The sequence below is a fragment of the Podarcis filfolensis genome, assembly GCF_964270895.1.
Source record: "Podarcis filfolensis genome assembly, chromosome: 5".
NCBI lineage: Eukaryota > Metazoa > Chordata > Lepidosauria > Squamata > Lacertidae > Podarcis > Podarcis filfolensis.
Window position 1 is genome coordinate 39,784,456 of NC_139608.1, and position 17,969 is coordinate 39,802,424.

At 41.6% G+C, this 17,969-nt stretch overlaps 1 protein-coding gene across 2 annotated transcripts in view; it reads left to right on the forward strand.

The window, feature by feature from the left end:
- The window catches only part of UGGT1 (UDP-glucose glycoprotein glucosyltransferase 1), a 42,591-nt gene continuing 24,622 nt past the window's right edge, over positions 1-17,969 (forward strand). The window contains exons 1-18 of one of the 2 annotated variants that reach the window (XM_083615195.1): positions 1-187; positions 1,772-1,909; positions 2,172-2,254; positions 3,866-3,996; positions 5,322-5,434; positions 6,005-6,179; positions 6,897-6,993; positions 8,243-8,321; positions 8,891-8,991; positions 10,327-10,426; positions 11,478-11,538; positions 13,888-13,979; positions 14,093-14,243; positions 14,499-14,618; positions 14,908-14,993; positions 15,750-15,885; positions 17,192-17,323; positions 17,577-17,741. In XM_083615195.1, the coding sequence (XP_083471321.1) occupies positions 1,785-1,909; positions 2,172-2,254; positions 3,866-3,996; positions 5,322-5,434; positions 6,005-6,179; positions 6,897-6,993; positions 8,243-8,321; positions 8,891-8,991; positions 10,327-10,426; positions 11,478-11,538; positions 13,888-13,979; positions 14,093-14,243; positions 14,499-14,618; positions 14,908-14,993; positions 15,750-15,885; positions 17,192-17,323; positions 17,577-17,741 (1,947 nt within the window). In that variant the 5' untranslated portion in view covers positions 1-187; positions 1,772-1,784. The remainder of the gene's footprint in view (positions 188-1,771; positions 1,910-2,171; positions 2,255-3,865; positions 3,997-5,321; positions 5,435-6,004; positions 6,180-6,896; positions 6,994-8,242; positions 8,322-8,890; positions 8,992-10,326; positions 10,427-11,477; positions 11,539-13,887; positions 13,980-14,092; positions 14,244-14,498; positions 14,619-14,907; positions 14,994-15,749; positions 15,886-17,191; positions 17,324-17,576; positions 17,742-17,969) is intronic. The other variant, XM_083615196.1, reaches the window with a different exon arrangement.

The window sequence follows — 17,969 nt, forward strand, 5'->3', positions numbered from 1 at the left end:
AGCGAGCTGTCAGGAAACCGAAGGAGCCGCGGCGGCTGAAGCAGGAAAGGAGCGTGGCGGTAGCTTACAGGCGCAATAATAATCCGCACGGCGCGAGAGCCCCGGCAGGAGCGGGAGGCGCCCTCTGGCTAAGTCGCGGCACCGGCACCATCGCCTCCCCCCACGTGCGGTGCCCCAGCACTGGACGGTGAGTAGGTGCCTGGGTTCCCGGACACCCGCATCTGAAGACGCCGCCGCCGCTTCTCCTTTTTCGGGCTCTCCTGGGGCGCGAGCGGAGGAGGCGGAGTCCATACGAGCAGGGAAAGCGGGGGGTCTAAGGGACTGGGGCGCGGAGAATTCGGGGTGGTTAACCAGAGCAAGCTCGTGTTTCCAGCCTTGCAACACAGCCGCGCGATTTTAAGGCTGCAATCCAGACGGAGTCGGCTCCGAGGTAGGTGCTATTGAATCCCGTGGGTTTCACCCCCAGGGTTAGGATTGCAGCCCGAATTTCGGCAACTTTGTGGCGTTGTCAAGGATTCGGATATCTCGAACCGAAGGACAGAGATGCGGTTAGCAGTTTTGGTGTTTATTCGTAGAGCTCCTTTGGATCCCTACAGACAAGTATTTTTTGCTAAAACTGTGCACGGAAAGGAAGATCTAACAAACGAGGGGGTCAGCCCCAGGGCTCTTGGATTCGGTGTTGTTGCAGCAGAGGGACAGGAGCGCCTTTCTGAAATCTTACCTGCACAATGGGATTTGTGATCGCAATTGGCATGGTCAGAAGTGTCATCATTTGCCATATCTGGACATGCCTGCGTCCTGGAGTCCCATAATGGTGCTAAGAGTAGACCGTGAATGCACAGTAGGATGCATTGGATCAAGGGGGAAGCACTAGTTTTTTTAAAAAAATACTGAGTAGCAGGGCTGAGAATGACACGTTCCTGCTGAGGATTTTGAAGATAGTAGGTTGGATGATAATGGCCTAGATGGACTAGCGTCTGTCTCAGCAGCTTCTTACGTAATTTCTGCAGTGCCACTTCTTACCTTTACAATATGAAGTACAAGTGAGACAAATCTACTACGTTTTTGGGAAGGATTCATTTTTCTGAGACTTCCGTTTCTCTACTCTCTCAGGCCAACTTCATAGATGATAGAATTGCCATGAGGCTTTTATATGTGCTTTAATATTGCGCTTCCTGCAATGTAAAATTATTACTATTAACTTACAAAGTGCCTGCATTTTCTAAGGGCTGTGCATGTATTAAAAGAGAAGTCAGTCCCTGTAAATAGACTTACAATCTAATAGACATGATACAGAAGGGGAAAATGGAATCAGGAGGGGAAAAGAAGAAACGGGACTGGAACACCTGCTTATTCACTAGCTCATGATAGACTCATAGAATTGCATAGTTGAAAGGGACCCTGAGGGTCATCTAGTCCAACCCTCTGCAGTGTAGGCATTTCAACACGTGTTCCCCCAATACATGTGAATCAGCCCATTACCTCTGAATCAGTCCTAGAATTGTCCCTTTATTTTCCCAGATTTTGTTTATTTATTTTCTTATATGCTGCCTTTCTTCCATCATGGAACCCAAGGTGGCACACATTTTATTCTCAGGTGGTTATCCAACCAGGTGCTGCTTAGCTTCAGCAAGATGGCAGGCCCAGCTTTTGTGTCAAGATATATACCTTATAACTGATTGCACACCCGTGGATTTACAGAAACATACACTTGCTTAACTATTTCTGCTGAAATACAATGCTTAAGTTAAATGTCTTCATTTGTTTCCAGGTTCTTTTATAAGATGGGAACTCTAATTGCACTTATTGGAATATGGGTGAGCTTCTCCCTGGTAAAAGCTGATTCAAAAGCAGTGACGACTTCTTTGACTACTAAGTGGTTTTCCACACCTTTATTACTTGAAGCAAGGTAAGCAAGATGGTTAACTCAATGGTTTTTTTTTTAAAAAAGCAATTTAAAAATGTAATCTCCCATATAATTTGTGTCCCTGTGTTGCAAATGAGGGAGGCTTAGACAGTGGCTTGCCTTAAAAATACCCAGTAAATTAATTACTGAATGAAATTTGAATCTGGACTTGTGAAATGCAGTGTCATAGGTGTTTTTAAAAATAAACCCCAAAGCAAATAAAACTTAACATAATGTAATGATTCCTCTCCCCTCCTTTCTTCAGTGAATTTTTAGCAGAAGAAGGTCAAGAGAAATTTTGGAGCTTTGTTGAAACCTGTCAGGACTTTGGATCATCCAGTCATGATGGTAATTATTGCTTTGCTTGGTTGCTTTGTAATCAGATAGGGTACCGTGCGCTAAATTCTTTGTAAATGCTCATTGGTATAAATGACAAACACTTAATACAGCTGTACCTCGGAAATTGAACAGAATCCATTCTGGAAGTCCATTCGACTTCCGAAACATTCGACTTCCAAAGTGCGGCTTCTGATTGGCTGCAGGAAGCTGCTGCAGCCAATCAGAAGCTGCGGAAGCCCCATCGGACATTCGGCTTCTAAAAGAACGTTCGAAAACCGGAACACTCACTTCCGGTTTTTGATCATTTGGGAGCCGAAACGTTCAACTCCCAAGGCGTTCAGGAGTCGAGGTACGACTGTAACTTGTTTTTCTCTTTCCATTTGTAGAATAATGCTAAATATAAAAATAGTAAAGATTTTCATTTATGCTTTACACTTTAATGGAAAATGGTAACCAGTCAAAGCTTATGCAGATATAAATTGGCCATTTAAGGCAGATCTGTAGAACTTAGTGACTGACCAAGCCAAATAAACCTGCTAGCTGCATTTCCCCACTCTGAGCCTTTATCTGTGTTGCTGCCTACTTTGGTCTTCAAAAGCAGATTTATTTTGACATGCTACAATACATAGTGGACAGCGTCCATCTTGCTGAGTCACAAGTTATACAAGCCTACTCTTAAGGGATGAAAAACTAGGGATAGGATCATACACTCTTTCCTTCCCACATGCTAATTGCCCATTCCATTTCCCCCTTTACATGTGCACCAAAACTTGAACTGTGGACAAAACACTTTTAAATAGCTAGTACAGAAGCCAATCAGACTGGTGGAAGCAGTGACAGTTCTGTGCTTTGCCATTCTGATTGGCTGTCATTTCAGTGCTGTGCAGTAAGAAGGAGCCATTTTCTCATTGTGCAGCATGGAAGTCAAGCAAGCTGGATATGTATGTGAGAGAGGTGTGAATGCCATGTGGGTGTAATGGGAGGGTTGGGGTGGGGGAGAGAGAGCTTTGTATATGTATGCTTTGGCCCCAGTCACTGTCTATGAGGGAATGTGGTGCCTGCAGGGATGGGGAGATGGTTCACCACCTCTTTAGAGCCTAATGACTGTAATTTATAATCGATATGTCTTTGCAAGGTTAACAAGCTAAAGTAACTAAGACATCATTATTATTAATGAAAATATATAATATTTTGTTGTAATAGAATTATGTCGTAATATAATAGCTTACTATTGAGGATATCTCATTAAATGGATCAGACACATTCCAGAAGTCATATCTATAATGGACTTGAATTCCAAGTATATCTTAAAAGCAATTATGTGCTTAGCAATTGTAGTAGTGACCAATGAGTATGAATAATCAAGTTCAGAGAGAGAAAGAAATATATTTTCTGCATGCAGTATTATATGGAGGTAGCCTAGGATCACAGTGTTTACCAACTTGTAGTCATATATTTCCAACTTGATATGACTGCACAGGATGCTGATTCCTTGTTTAAAATTGTGTCACTTTTTGCATACAGTTATACTGTAGTATGAACCACGACAATTATAGCTGATTTTTAAAATCCCTCTGCACTTGCATTAAAAACTAAATAGTTTACTTTGTGGGTTGACAGGTACTGATTATTCCTCTTACTATGCAATGCTACAAGCAGCTTCCCAGAATCTTTCACCTTTGCAACAGAACTTGTTGAAATTTGCCTTGTCTTTGCGCTCTTATTCAGCTACGGTTCAAGCCTTCCAGCAGGTTAGTATATAGCTTTTGGAACATTTCTGATTCTCATGTTTTCATACAGACAGTAATGCAAAAGGAAACACTGGGTGTCTCCTCTCCCTGAACTAGCAACCTAAGCCTTGTATGTGACCATATTACAATGACTAATTTTTTGACAATGACTGACTATACTGTGTATATTGGGAGTGGTAATATGTTGATGGACCTTATTGAGTTGACAGATAATATCATCTTCCCTGATTGATTGCTTGCCAGCCTAGACACCAAGGTTAGGTGTTGTGTCTAGGCATTGACAATCTTCCACCTCTTTCCTGACCACCGCCCAGAGAAGTATTGGGCATGGTACCAGTGCTGCAAAAGTTACCATATTTTTCGCCCTATAGGACGCACCGTCCCATAAGGCGCACCTAGTTTTTTGGGGGGGAAATAAAGGGGGGGAAATTATTTTCCCCCAGGCACGGGGCTGGGGCGAGGGAAGCCCGAGCTTCCCCCGACCCCAGCCCCCAGAACAGGCAACTCTCTGCAAACGGTGGGAGCCCAGCGCCGGGCTCCCGGGCCTTGCGGAGACCTGCGCGAAGCCTGGAGAGCGAGAGGGGTCGGTGCGCACAGACCCCTCTCGCTCTCCAGGCTTCAGCGAAAGCCTGCATTCGCCCCATAGGACGCACACACATTTTCCCTTCATTTTTGGAGGGGAAAAAGTGCGTCCTATAGGGCGAAAAATACGGTACCACATGGATATTTATGTTCCTTTAAAAAAACCCCAAAACTTAAATTTAAAAGGAATGGTTTCTCATTTTGCAATTGTAAAGGAAACTGCTTCAGTATCCTGCCCACCATCTTGTTCGCCTACCATTCCTCAATAGCTGCTCACCCAACATTAATAATAAACACAACACAAGACCGAGATAAAGAAAAGAGGGGAGAGAGATGGGGGGGGGAGGGAAGGGAACAAATAAAGTTGCTGTAAGATTATCCCTCTTTCTCTCATTTAGCTCCAAGACAGGAGACCTTTCTTGATTGATTATAAAATGGAGTGGTCTTTATTTTGTGTGGTATTTGTCTTTGAAAGAATCTAAGAAGTTATTCTACCTTCCTCGCTGGTATCCATCTGGGCTGGAAGCAGAAAAGCTGTGCAAATGCCCCCATTCCACAAGTCGTGGCCAGTTTTTTTGATGTGATTCAGTGCTCTACTGTTCGTTCATATGGATCAAAAATGACAATGCACAGATGAATCTATTAGAAGCAGAGTATCTTGTGATGCTGTTACTATGACCATGATGCGATTCCCCCCCCTAAAAAGGTGGACATCTTACTATAATAGATCCATTTTAATACAGATAGCAGCTGATGAGCCGCCACCAGAGGGATGTAATGCATTTTTTGTTGTACATGGAGAGAAGACTTGTGAATCTGACAAACTCAAAATGCTTCTACAAACAGCTTCAGAAAGGTAGTTTTATTTTGTACCAAGGCACCTATGCTGCTGCTTGTTTTGTTAAAATAGGGCAATGATTTCACAGTTTCATGATGTTTAAATAATTTTATTGTACACTGCTTTGCTATTTTTTATGAGTTGGTGATTTATAAATATTCTGATTAAATGATTGATTACAATCTTAAGATGTTGCTACTTTGGACATAAGGTCCCAGAGTGGGATGCAATCATAAGATTCTGGGGTGGGTTACAACAATAGATTACAACAAAGATACAAATAGATAAAACCATTACAATTATAAAACGCATACTGTTCAGTTCCATTTGCAATGGCTTTATAAGTTACACCATTTTAGGAATTCATTCAGTTCCACAATCGTGAGAAGCAGAGCAATAAAGTGCTGGGATTTCCATATGGAAATCTTATTTTAATTCTTCATGAATCACATTTAATGATACAAGCATTAGAATAAGGACTGTCATAGTTACCTATTTAGGTCTCTTCTATATGTTCAGTGTAGTCATAAGCATTATCTAATCTTGTTTAAGCACAGTATTTATATTGGGGTGTTCATCTTGTTCTAGGCCAAAGCCTTTTATATTCAAGGGCGACCACAAATACCCAGTCTCAGACCCCGAAAGTCCTGTGGTAATCTTGTATGCTGAGATTGGCTCTGAGGAGATGTCTAGATTTCACAGACTACTTGTATCAAAAGTCAATGCTGGAGAAATCACTTACATTCTTAGGCATTACATCGCTGTAAGTACTAAAACAATTTTAGGAAAGTCCACATGATTTCAAGTATTTTTCAGGAACAATATTTGTTATTTAAGTGCCACTTCAGGAATATTTTGCACTGAGTTCTAAAATCGTGTGTGTTTTTATATAAACCATATTGCCAGTTTTTGATTGCTTTCAATATTGCAACATTTGTGTGTTTTGAAAGAGGGTCTATCTTTTCTGATTATATTCAAAGATTTATTCCTCTGTTCGTACAAGACAACTGTGAAGCTGAATCTAGACTCACTGTTTTAAAGATCTAGAAGCTGTTAGGTCTCAATTTGAAGAGGTAATAGATTCAGGATATTTCTGGTTACAGTTCTTTTTATAGTCTTACTGCCCCTTATGACTTTTGTGGCAATGTGCAATGAAATTTGAGGTTCCAGATATGTAAATGCCAGCATGAGAAGCATTGCCAAGACAGCAGGAATCACTACAAGAGCTTGTTAGATGGAAGCTACATTTGTCATCCTCCTATCAGTTGGAGTTCTGAACTGGGCTGCAACTTTCTTATCACAGAGGACGGTGGGTGGGTGTTTATAGCTGAGCTGCAACACAGCTGGGCACTTGTTCCAAGTTTAAATCAGGATGGTCCAACTGCCTGTGATTATGGTCTGGCAAAGTTGGGAGAGATAAACCTAGCAAATGTCTTGTTGTGCCCAGGTTACCTTGCTTTTACTCCTTTCTCTCTTGTAGAATCCAAGTAAAGAAAGAGTCTACCTGTCAGGCTATGGTGTGGAGCTGGCCATTAAAAGCACAGAATATAAGGCCAAGGATGATACCCAGGTGAAAGGTGAATTCCTACCTTAAGAGCAGTGATGGTTTCACCATGAACTGGCATATGTTCCAAAGTTGTTTTTAAAATTCTCTTCATATGCTCTCGCTGTTATTCTATTTAGAATTGAATCACTTTTTCAGGGTATATTAGCAATACGCTGCAGTAATCTAAATCATTCGTATTTATTTATATACAACCTTTCCACAAGGAAATTCTGCTCAAAATGGCTTGTAACAAGCTAAATAACAATAAATGAAAACCCACTGAGTAGCAATCACTCTGGAATTGATTGCACGTTGACAGGAGCTGCTGAAGCTAGACTAGGCAACCTTTGGATTGATACTCTTAAGGACTGGAAGGTTCATGCATATATTGATGTACTTTAGGATGAGGCAACTTGCCCAGGCAACCCATTAGCTTCCCTTGACGTGGCAGGATTGTGTAGGTTACTAGTTCAAGCTGGAGTGGGAAGCTTGTCTGGACTTGCTCTCTCCCTGGCTGTTAGCAATCTGTGTGCCCAATTTCCCCTCAGGACCCAGTTCCAGGGTCTTGCCTCACACTTCCTTTGTCATCTTCTGCTTTCCTTGCAAGGCTGCCTAACCTCTTACACACATGTTTAATTTCCTCCCACAGATCCTTTTTTTATGATAATAAGCTGTGGTGCATGAAAAGTAGCACATTTTCTAAATGAAGGAGAAGCTATTGCAATTTTTATCTGTGTTTTGTATATCCTACTTTGTGTTAATCCCTCCCTTCCACCAATTTGCTGGCTTCAAATGCTACTAGCATGGTGTTGGCTACTAAGTAAAAACATGCAGAGAAACATGCAGAGGCAGAATGAGGAGTGTCGTCATTGTTCTGTCCTTTTTTGTGCGACAAGCCACTTCTTTTGAAAAAAGTGTTTGATGTTTGCTCCCTCTGGAGCCAGAGTGAGGAGAGTCTCACTCTGAGACTCTTCACGGTGGCAGTGGAGAGCAGCACCAGATTATTCACTGGTTGACAGAAGTAGCAGCGTAAAACCCTCAGGGAATGAGTGGCAAGGAATGTCACTGTTCCCCCAGGGAATACCCCCACTACACTTTGGTGCCTGTTGTAAGAAATTGCAGCAATTGTCTCCTTGTCTTAGAAACAAGATGTGCTTGCTGTTATGGCTGTCTGCAGTGCTAATATTGTGTGCTGAAGGCTTGCAAAGCTTGTCAGACTCTTTATGACTGATCGTTTCCTAAATGGTATCATAACAAGGAGTTTTTTCTTGTTTCTATAGGTGCAGATGTGAATGCAACTGTAATAGGTGAAAATGACCCCATTGATGAAGTGCAGGGATTTCTATTTGGAAAACTGAGGTACGTCATGCCTTGACAAACATGTTCATTTTCCTTGGCTTTTTCACCTAAAGCATTCCAGAAACTGACTTGCAAGGGAATACATGAAGAACATTGCAGGGAGGGGACTCCGTAATAGTGCACATGTTTTGCTTGCGAAAGGTCCCAGGTTCAAACACGGCATCAGCAGGTGAGGATGGGAAGGACTTCTACCTGAAACCCTGGAGAGCTGCTGCCTGTCGGTGTTGGCAATCTTGAGTTAGATGGGCCAACTAAACTGTATACAGCAGCTTCCTCTGTTACTTTTAGCTGCATTTTCCGACTAAAGCCTACCTACAAAATATTAAGAAAAGGGACCCAAATCCACATCTATTAAGTGCAGTTGTGCTGGAAGGTAAACGGCGTTTCTGTGCGCTGCTCTGGTTCACCAGAAGCGGCTTAGTCATGACCCGGAAGCTGTCTGCGGACAAACACCGGCTCCCTTGGCCTATAGAGCGAGATGAGCGCGCAACCCCAGAGTCGTCCGCTAATGGTCAGGGGTACCCTTACCTTTAATAATATAGGTTTTCTTAATTCATTTTTTATTCCAGGCAGTTGCACCCCAGTTTGAAAGAAGAACTGAAAGAACTAAGAAAACATCTTGTTGAAAGCACCAATGAAATGGCACCCTTAAAAGTGTGGCAATTACAAGGTAAGTAACCTCTCTCCTGCAAATCTGAAATGTGAACTTCAACTTCCTAGGAGCTCTTACGCTGCACTTAAGTTCTTATATACACACACTAAAATAAATTTATTATGACTTCGTTACGAAGTGCTCTTGTGTCAGCAGAAGCATCCATAAATGCAACCGTTCCTGGAACAGATACAAGCATGAAGACACTTTCCATCAGCACCACCCCAAGGCATTTTCCCTTTGTGCGAAGCATCAAATTGAATGCAGTTGCATTTTTTACACGTCAACATATTTCAAAGCACAGGTTCCTTCTTCAGCAACCATCTTAAACTTTTGAATTACGTAGAATAGCTGAAGTAGTTTCCTCATGGTGCCAGATAGGTACAATATTTCTGCAAACTGCTTCAGCTCTTCTGCATACTTTGAAGAAGAAAACGTTGCTCCTAACAGCATTCACCTGGAGTTCCATCTTCTATGTCTTCAATCCAAAACCCCATTGTGCCTGGCTGGGATGGAATTTGATTAGATGAAGGTGCCCCTCTACCCACAGAGTGATGCCAGCATCAACTCCCAGCTCCTCATTCCACCTGGTGGTAGCTCATGGAAAGCCCCTAAATGGGGTGTTCTAGGGAAGCCCCATGACTGTCACTGCTGGATCCCAAGCAGACCCCACTGCTGCCTTGTGATGTCTTCGAGCCAAATCAATGCACCAGCTCCAGGCTGCCACAGTGATTTGCCTGCCTCTTCTGCTGTGGCCAGCAGGAGCAAGAAGGCTGCCAAGGTGGTGATAACACAACCCTGCCACTGCCTGCCAAGTGCTTTGGATTGCTCTGTTAGTTGGCATTAAGCAAAGAAGTTCCTCCTTTTGCATTCTTCTTATTTCGGTGCCACCTTTTTTTTTTTTTTTGCCAGTTGCATTCTTCGCAGCTGCATTATAGTTACGGCTCATAGTTGCATTATAGATAGCTCAAGGTGACGAAAGAACACACTTGGGAGTAAACCCCATTGGATGCAGTGGCCTTTTCTTCTGAGTAAACCAGCGCGGTAAAATTCCTAAATCCTTCTGATTCATTTCTAACTGGTGAATGTTTCTCGGCATTATATCCAGTTGTATGAATTGTGTACTCTGGTAAGAACAGGACATTGGTGGATGCGCTGGCTTGATCCAGGGATGCCCTTACGCATGAACTCCACTTCAGCCATGTGAGCAGTTTCATCAAAGTGCGTGAGAGGAATAATTGGGTGTTTAAGAGCTTCAAGAGATTAGGCTGATCTTGGCACCTAGCAGAGTTAAGCTTTACAACATTCCAGGTTTGAAGGACTGCCTTATGATTGAACTATTTTCAATTTTAGATCTGAGCTTCCAAACTGCTGCTCGTATTCTGGCTGCTCCTACGGTGGATGCTTTGATGGTCATGAAAGATCTAAGTCAGAATTTTCCCACAAAGGCTAGGTAACTGCTGCTGCTAAGCAAATGTAGATTATTGTGCTGTTTACTTTGGTGAAAGTGATCAAAGATCTCAGAGTAGATTGGGGATCCTGGTTGTTGAAACGGAAACAAACTACTTTGGCCCCCTTACTTGTGGGGAAATGGTTGCCCCAGTGTGGTCCATCCAGCTTCGACCAGCTAACTGATAGTTTGGCAACGAGCAATTGTGGAATTAGATCATTTTAAAAGGGAAGACTTGCTTTTCAACATCTCTGCTATAATTTTGCTCTTAATACCTTGAAAACTTTAGTATGAATTGGTAGTGAAATACCCCTTGCATATTTGAAAATATTAAATTTGGCCACCTTGGAAGTTCAATGAAAATGCAGGGTGTTTTTCTGATAAAGTAGAGACAATTTGACAGCAGAAAGGATTCACATATACAGAAAGGCGCTGGAGGTGGAGAAAATGCCTGCGTTCAGCCAGGAATAAGAAAACCATTCATAATCAGTTTGCAAGGAACTGGGGCAGGAAAGACATAACCGGGCAGCTATACAGCCAACAACAACCTACACTGGTCATATCTTCAGTGAGGGGGGCAGGCTATACCTGAAAAGTCAGTATTTCTGCATCATCAGTACTACAGCATTTGTAATCTTAAGTGCATATTGGTGTTTTCTATTAAATTAGAGATGTTAAGTTCATAGTTGGCTCAGATTACCAATCTCTTTTAAGGGATAATAACTTCCTCCTGGTATGTGTCCTTTTGGATTTAAAAGCTGAAAGCACTTAATTCTTGTGCAACCATTTTTGGCACAAATTTTGGCACAAACTGTAGAGTTTAATATGTGGAGTTCCCCCCCCCCAATTGATTGCACTAGATAGCTTAAATGAAATAGATTAATTGTTGTCCTTGCAGTTGCAATGTTTTCTATACTGTATGAATTCCAGTATCTGTTTACTTGTAACAATTGTATGCCCTAGTGGGACATGTTGAAGTGGAACAGATATAAAAACAAAAGAAGAGGTAGGACAGGCAATTAATGATAACATGTGACTCTTTTGGTTTCTGTAGGGCAATAACAAAAACAGTTGTTTCTTCAGAACTCAGATCAGAAATTGAAGAGAACCAAAAGGTAATTGTATGGAGCCTTATTGTATTGGAGCCTCTTGGCAAAATAGGGATTTGAACCTAGGTCTCCTGGGCTGACACTAGCCAGTAAGCCACACTGCCTCTCTGTATTTAAAAAGTACATTTTATCGAGCTCTAAATACTTTGAAGTGCTGTTCTTCTTCCAGAATGTCCAGAATGTTTTGTTGGTTTCTGGTTGTACTGTAGTAGCTACAGCTTAGGGCAGAATTTGGAGGAAAGGTTCTTCATCATAACATAGAACCATAGAATTGTAGAGTTGGAAGGGGCACCGAGGGTAATCTAAAGCATCTAGGACAGATGGCCGTCCAACCTCCACCTCCGGTGAAGAAGAGTTCACTACCTTCTGTGGGAGTTTGTTCCAGTGAACCCTAACTATGAACCCTGTGCAAGGTTTGTATTCTACAAGCTCGGAAATTATGAGCCAAGTGGCTCTTAACTGGTTTTATCTGGATATTTCCCAGGGAATAGTCACAAGCAGTTACTCAAGGAAAACTTGGCCTTTTGGGTTTTGCCTTGCTTTTGAATAAGTCCCAGTGCGTGTCAAACTTGAAACTTAGTGGCTTCTGTGATGTGTTCTGGGGATGAAACAAATAGAAACTTTAACAATTGGCACAGCAGGAGCAGTACAATTCCCTCAATTGACTTCTTTATCTCTGTTTAAGACTGAAATCACAGTGTATTTGAATCTGCTGCATAATATCTGTTTAACTTTCTCTATAAGGGAATAATGTATCTATCTGCATATCTATTTACTGTAAGAAATGTCAGGGTGAATGTGCAAAATATCAGGAATGCTGTCTTAACAAGCTCCCTGAAGAGTCCCATTCTAGAAAAGAATTACCTCAGAGGAACTGGGTTGTCACAGCAATTAGAAAAGAAACAATGGGGCAGAATGTTGTTCAGATATCAGAATACAAATACCACTTAACAGTTCAGCATAACAGGTTTTAACAGTGCAATCCCAGACATGTTTAACTAAAAGTAAGCCCCACTAAATAAGTATAGGATTGCAACCTAGATTGCTCTAAATCTACATTGAGGACTGAACTTTGCAATTTACATGGCACAAAAAAAATGCTTATTAGTATTATATATGAATCTCATTCTTGAGGGTAGGTTGGTTGAAGTGAGAGAAGTAACTTTGGTAAGATTATTTTTCTTTGTTTGATTTAGCCCCCAGAGGTGACCTCTGACAGCTTTGTGCGCACATTTTGATTTCATCTGAGTGCAAATGATGGCCACTGATAGTGGCCTTTATATTTTTTGCTTATGGTACACAAACTTTATTCCTTTTACATCCCTTTTACATCAGTCTCTGTTATACTTTCAGCTAGTAAGCTGCCATCCCCATATCATATATCAGCCATATATCATAAGTACCTCAATATTCTTTAAAATGGCTAACATGATTCTAGAGTATGATAAAACCACTTCGTTAAATTTATTTATCGGTCAAGTGTGTAGGCAGATTGCTTGAGGACAAGTAAATAGTTGATCCATTTTACTTCCCCATGTCTACATAGAATTTTGGATGCTATAAAGAAGAGCAGTAATTGAAATGGGAGCACAGCTTGTAATTGCTCCACATCATCAAAGAATGGGCAGTCAGCAGGCCTTATTTAGCATGCAATCCAAACCCCTGGTGGTTGGCAGCAGGGCTTAACAGGTGCTACAATAGCATCTGGAGTCTCTCTGCTTGTGCCTGGCAGGGTGCAAGGTGTGATGGGTAGGAAAATATTTTAGTTCAGTGGCACCAGCTCCAGGTTGATGCAACAGAGAGGACTGGATTAACTTGGAGGTACTTAGAAGCCAATGAATACAGGCAGCAACCATTTTGCACATGTCCACCAATGTGTGGGTCCTTTTGGATTTGGAACAGGGCAGAATGGGGGCGGGTTGGGTTTATGTGCACTCCACTGAGGTGCACAGGGGCCAGGAATGGAACCCCTGTGCAAAATGGTCGTCACCTGTACTTGGCTGCTCCAGTTCAGTTGAAAGTTCATTGGTAGGTGAGCCCTGCTAATGGCAGAGCATGAACACAGGTAAAGGGAAAGCTCCTCCTCCAGACTCCTTCCTGTGTGGTGGATCAGGGGTTTGGATCGCTCTGTTAATACCTCATCATTCTATTTTTATCGTAAGATAATTCACACTTTGTGCTGCATTAGATTAATACAGATAGCTGATTTGCTATCCAGGCAGGACCAACTGAATTTCCATTTCTGGGATCAGTTAATATTTTAAATCTTTGAAAAGATTTGATCTTAAGTTATGTATTCTTCAAGTCTAGTATTTTAAAAAGTCTATTAATGTCTTTGTTGCACTTTTTCCTCAGTACTTCAAAGGAACCTTAGGTTTGCAATCTGGGGATTCTGCCCTGTTCATCAATGGGCTGCACATAGATCTAGACACACAGGACATATTTAGGTACGAACTCTTCAAATTCTTCTTAATTTAGGTTACAGTATAGCAATATAAAATGCTACAGTATTATCAGCTGGTGGCATTCTAAAGTTTTATCTGATCTGTGCTCTTTCTAGTTTGTTTGATGTCCTGAGGAACGAAGCTCGTGTTATGGAAGGGCTGCATAGTTTGGGAATTGTTGGCCTTTCCATGCACAATGTGTTAAAGCTGAACATCCAGCCATCGGACTCTGACTATGCTGTAGATATCAGAAGTCCTGCTATTTCAGTGAGTATGTGGGGTGAGATTTCCATCGATCAGTAAAAAAAATCATTCACAGTATGTTACATATCCTGGCACACTTGTGTAAATTCTTTGAGGCAAGTCTTGAACCTTATTTTAGTTCAACATACAAATCCATACAGTTCAGTTACTTCCACTGCAATTGAATCGCTAAATAGTGGCCCTAAATTGAAATAAGTTCTAATTGTCCAAGCAACAAATATTTTTAATTTATTTTGTTTGACTTTCTTTTCTTTTTAGTGGATCAATAATCTTGAAGTTGACAGCAGATACAATTCTTGGCCTTCCAGTGTCCAGGAGCTGCTGCGCCCTACTTTCCCTGGTGTAATCAGACAAATAAGGAAAAACTTCCATAATTTTGTAAGTGGTTTGGTCTATGAACTTCACTCTAAGATTTCAAGAGTTGGGCAACTTAAGATTTTATTTGTATGCAATGTTTTAATTAATTTCTATGGTAAGTTTTCCACTAAAATTAAGACAATCCTATATATTTAGCTTAGTATATCTGTTCCAATATAAAAAAACCCATACAAATAAGAATCCATAGAGAGATCTAAAACATATTTAAAATTAAAATTGTGAAACATGGTTCTCATCCTTCTGAAGTGATGTAATGGCATCTGAATCCTTACTTTGCTATGACTTTCAGGTACTCATCGTAGACCCGTCCCATGAGAGCTCGGCAGAGTTGCTTAGCGTGGCTGAAATGTTCCTTAGTAACCACATACCATTGAGGTAATGCTGCAGTTTCTATGGGTGTGGAACTTACAATTTTATTTTTGAAGCTGAGTAATGTCCACAGCTGATCACCTTTCCAAACCTATGAAAAGTACATATTTGGCATGATGGGAGTTTTTCTTGAGCAACTGTGCATCTCCACTACCTATTATACCTAACTGTATGAGAGAGGAGCCTTTTGGGTCTGATCACATATGGGAGGTATCTGGAGGTCCTGGTTTGTACCAAGTGGCTGTGGGAAATCTGATATGGGGCACATGCTTATGCCTATAATGTGAGTTTTGCACACATGTGAAATACCACAGACATGGAGGAATGATGCAGATGTAACATTATATGGCTGTGTACCACAATGCCTCCTCCTCCTCATGGATGACTTCTCCACACCAGCCAGATTCATGGCTCAGTCCATGTCTGCACCAATGTCAGCCATTGTTAATGTTAACCAGGTCTGGCTCCTAACTCGGGATTTGAAACCAGAGCTTGGTGTTAGTTCCATTGTCTGGTTAGGATTGAACCCTGGTTAGCATTAACCTTGGTTAGTTGTGCATCAAGAAAGGAAGGGGTTGCAGGGGAAAGAGTACAATCCGACAGCTCATTCCTACATCCCTTCAACCACTGATAAAGGATTGGTAGTATTTAGTGGTGGTCACTGTCACTCGTGTTCACAAACCTAAACATTTCCGTTACAGATGCTGTGCTTTTGAATATCTGATTTGGATTTTAGTCTGTTTTCTTTTGTTTCGTTAATAGGATTGGACTGGTTTTTGTGGTTAATGACTCTGAAGATGTTGATGGTTTACAAGATGCTGGGGTCGCCCTCCTTCGAGCCTACAATTATGTTGCGCAAGAAGTTGATAATAATTTTGCCTTCCAGACGGTTATATCTGTGAGTGTTTTGGAGAGAATTAATGCAGCTGTATTTCTTTATGTCAGCCTTGAGGCTGTTGCAACAAGAAGAGACACTTCTTGTTGCAGCAGTTTGCCTTTTCAGAATATTTGGGTTAATGATTATGAAAGTGGTAATGTACTTGCTGTCAGTAATATGAGGGCAGGTTCTGTTGTGAGTTCTTGACCATCTCTTTCCTGGAAGGATAACTTTTCTTGCCAAAGCCACTTTTCTCCCACTGCACTGTTCTCCAAGTTAAGCTGTAAAATTGAAGTTACATGTGCTCCCTCTTGTGCATTCCTGATGTAAATGTAATAGAAAGGTAAGGTGAGGAACGATCTGGTACACTGTTGTGCATTTTCACATCTTCTCCTTATCCTGTAACTATAGTGATGGCAGCATGGGATTGGAAGATAGGGGGGCAGAATATAAATCATCCTAGGCACCACAATGAGGGTTTTAATGCTGCCCTTCCCTTGCTCCTGTCTCCACCCTGGTCCCTCTACCTTATTGCTGATGAACCTGTGCAATTGAGAGCTTGTTGTCACAGTCATACTTGTCTCTTGGCCAAGGCTTGTATGTGTTTGGGGGGGGGGTAAGAGTGGATTCCTCCATCCTTCCTGCCCTACATTGTGTGCCATGTGCTGTCTTCCCTTTCCTGTTGTCCCTGCAGTTTGATTTTAGCCTTCAACTCGCTCTTAACAAAGTTGGTTCATAATGGTGATCGGCCTTTTTTAGAGGCTCATCCATGCCACCATCAGTAATTTACTTCCCCTCATGACATTCTGCTGGGCACTTAAACATCTTGGGAAAATAAAGATATTGGGAGAACTCATGAGAAACTTTTCACTGTAAGAACTTGTAAAATAGATAACCAAAGCAGCTTGTAATGCATGCATGCATACAGCCATCTATCTGTCTGTACTGTATGATATGTATAATTATTTTCCTGCAGACATCAGCTTTGCAGGTCTAGCCTACACCAAGTGTTGGGCTGTAGTTGCTCTATAAAACACTGCACATGAGCAAAAAATGAGGCTGCTACTTTTGTCACTTTTGTTTACCTTAGGCCTGGGGATGATGGGACAAAAAGACTAAGCCAAACACTTCATGGATAATGTGGGTTTTGAAACTGGGTTAGTAGAAAGAGAGAAGAGGCACTGCTGAGGTCTTCCTGGAGGGAGTTTGATACATAAGGGCAGGCAAAGCGAAATTGAGAGAGCAGCTGATTTATTGATGATCCTCTGAAGTGTAAGGAGAAGAGGTAATGTTTTTAACTGTGCATGTGTCAATGTTTTCTTGACAGATATACAACAAAGTAAATACAGGAGAAAAACTCAAGGTGGAGCATGTGGTTAGTGTTCTTGAGAAGCAGTATCCTTATGTAGAAGTGAACAGCATCTTAGGAGTTGATTCTGCTTATGATCACAATAGGAAGGTAAGGCGTTCATGTGTCTGGCTTATCCGATTTCAAACCCCATAACTCTTTTTGTGGAATAAAATTTCTGCCAAACTATTCATTGGAGTGATCAGAGGTGCCAACAGGATTTTCTGGGCCAGTTACAGCAGTATTTACCCCACATAACCTGCTTTCGCATTGGTTGTTTTGGAAATATGGACTATGTTGCAATAGATAAAGTCAGTAGAGGCAGAAAGAAAAAAATCTTATTTGTATCTTTTGTACATTTCAGGAAGGACGTGGCTATTATGAACAGACAGGTGTGGGGCCCTTACCTATTGTGCTTTTCAACGGAATGCCCCTTCAAAAGGAACAACTAGATCCCGATGAACTAGAAACTGTGACAATGCATAAAATACTAGAAACCACCAGCTTTTTCCAGAGGGCTGTGTATTTGGTAAGCCATGTTGCTTGTAGTCTGGGATTTCAAAGACCTCTTCGGTGCTTAAAGATGATGGCTAAGATTCAAAGAGCTGTGCAGCTAGTTTTGTGCTTCTAAGCAGGCTGTAGGTTTACCTTTCCCATATGGCAGCCCCTCATTGCCACAGAGGAACCTACTATGTCACAGTTCTGCTGTTCCAAGAATTGTAAAAATCCAAAGGGTTGCACATAAGAAGCAATTTAA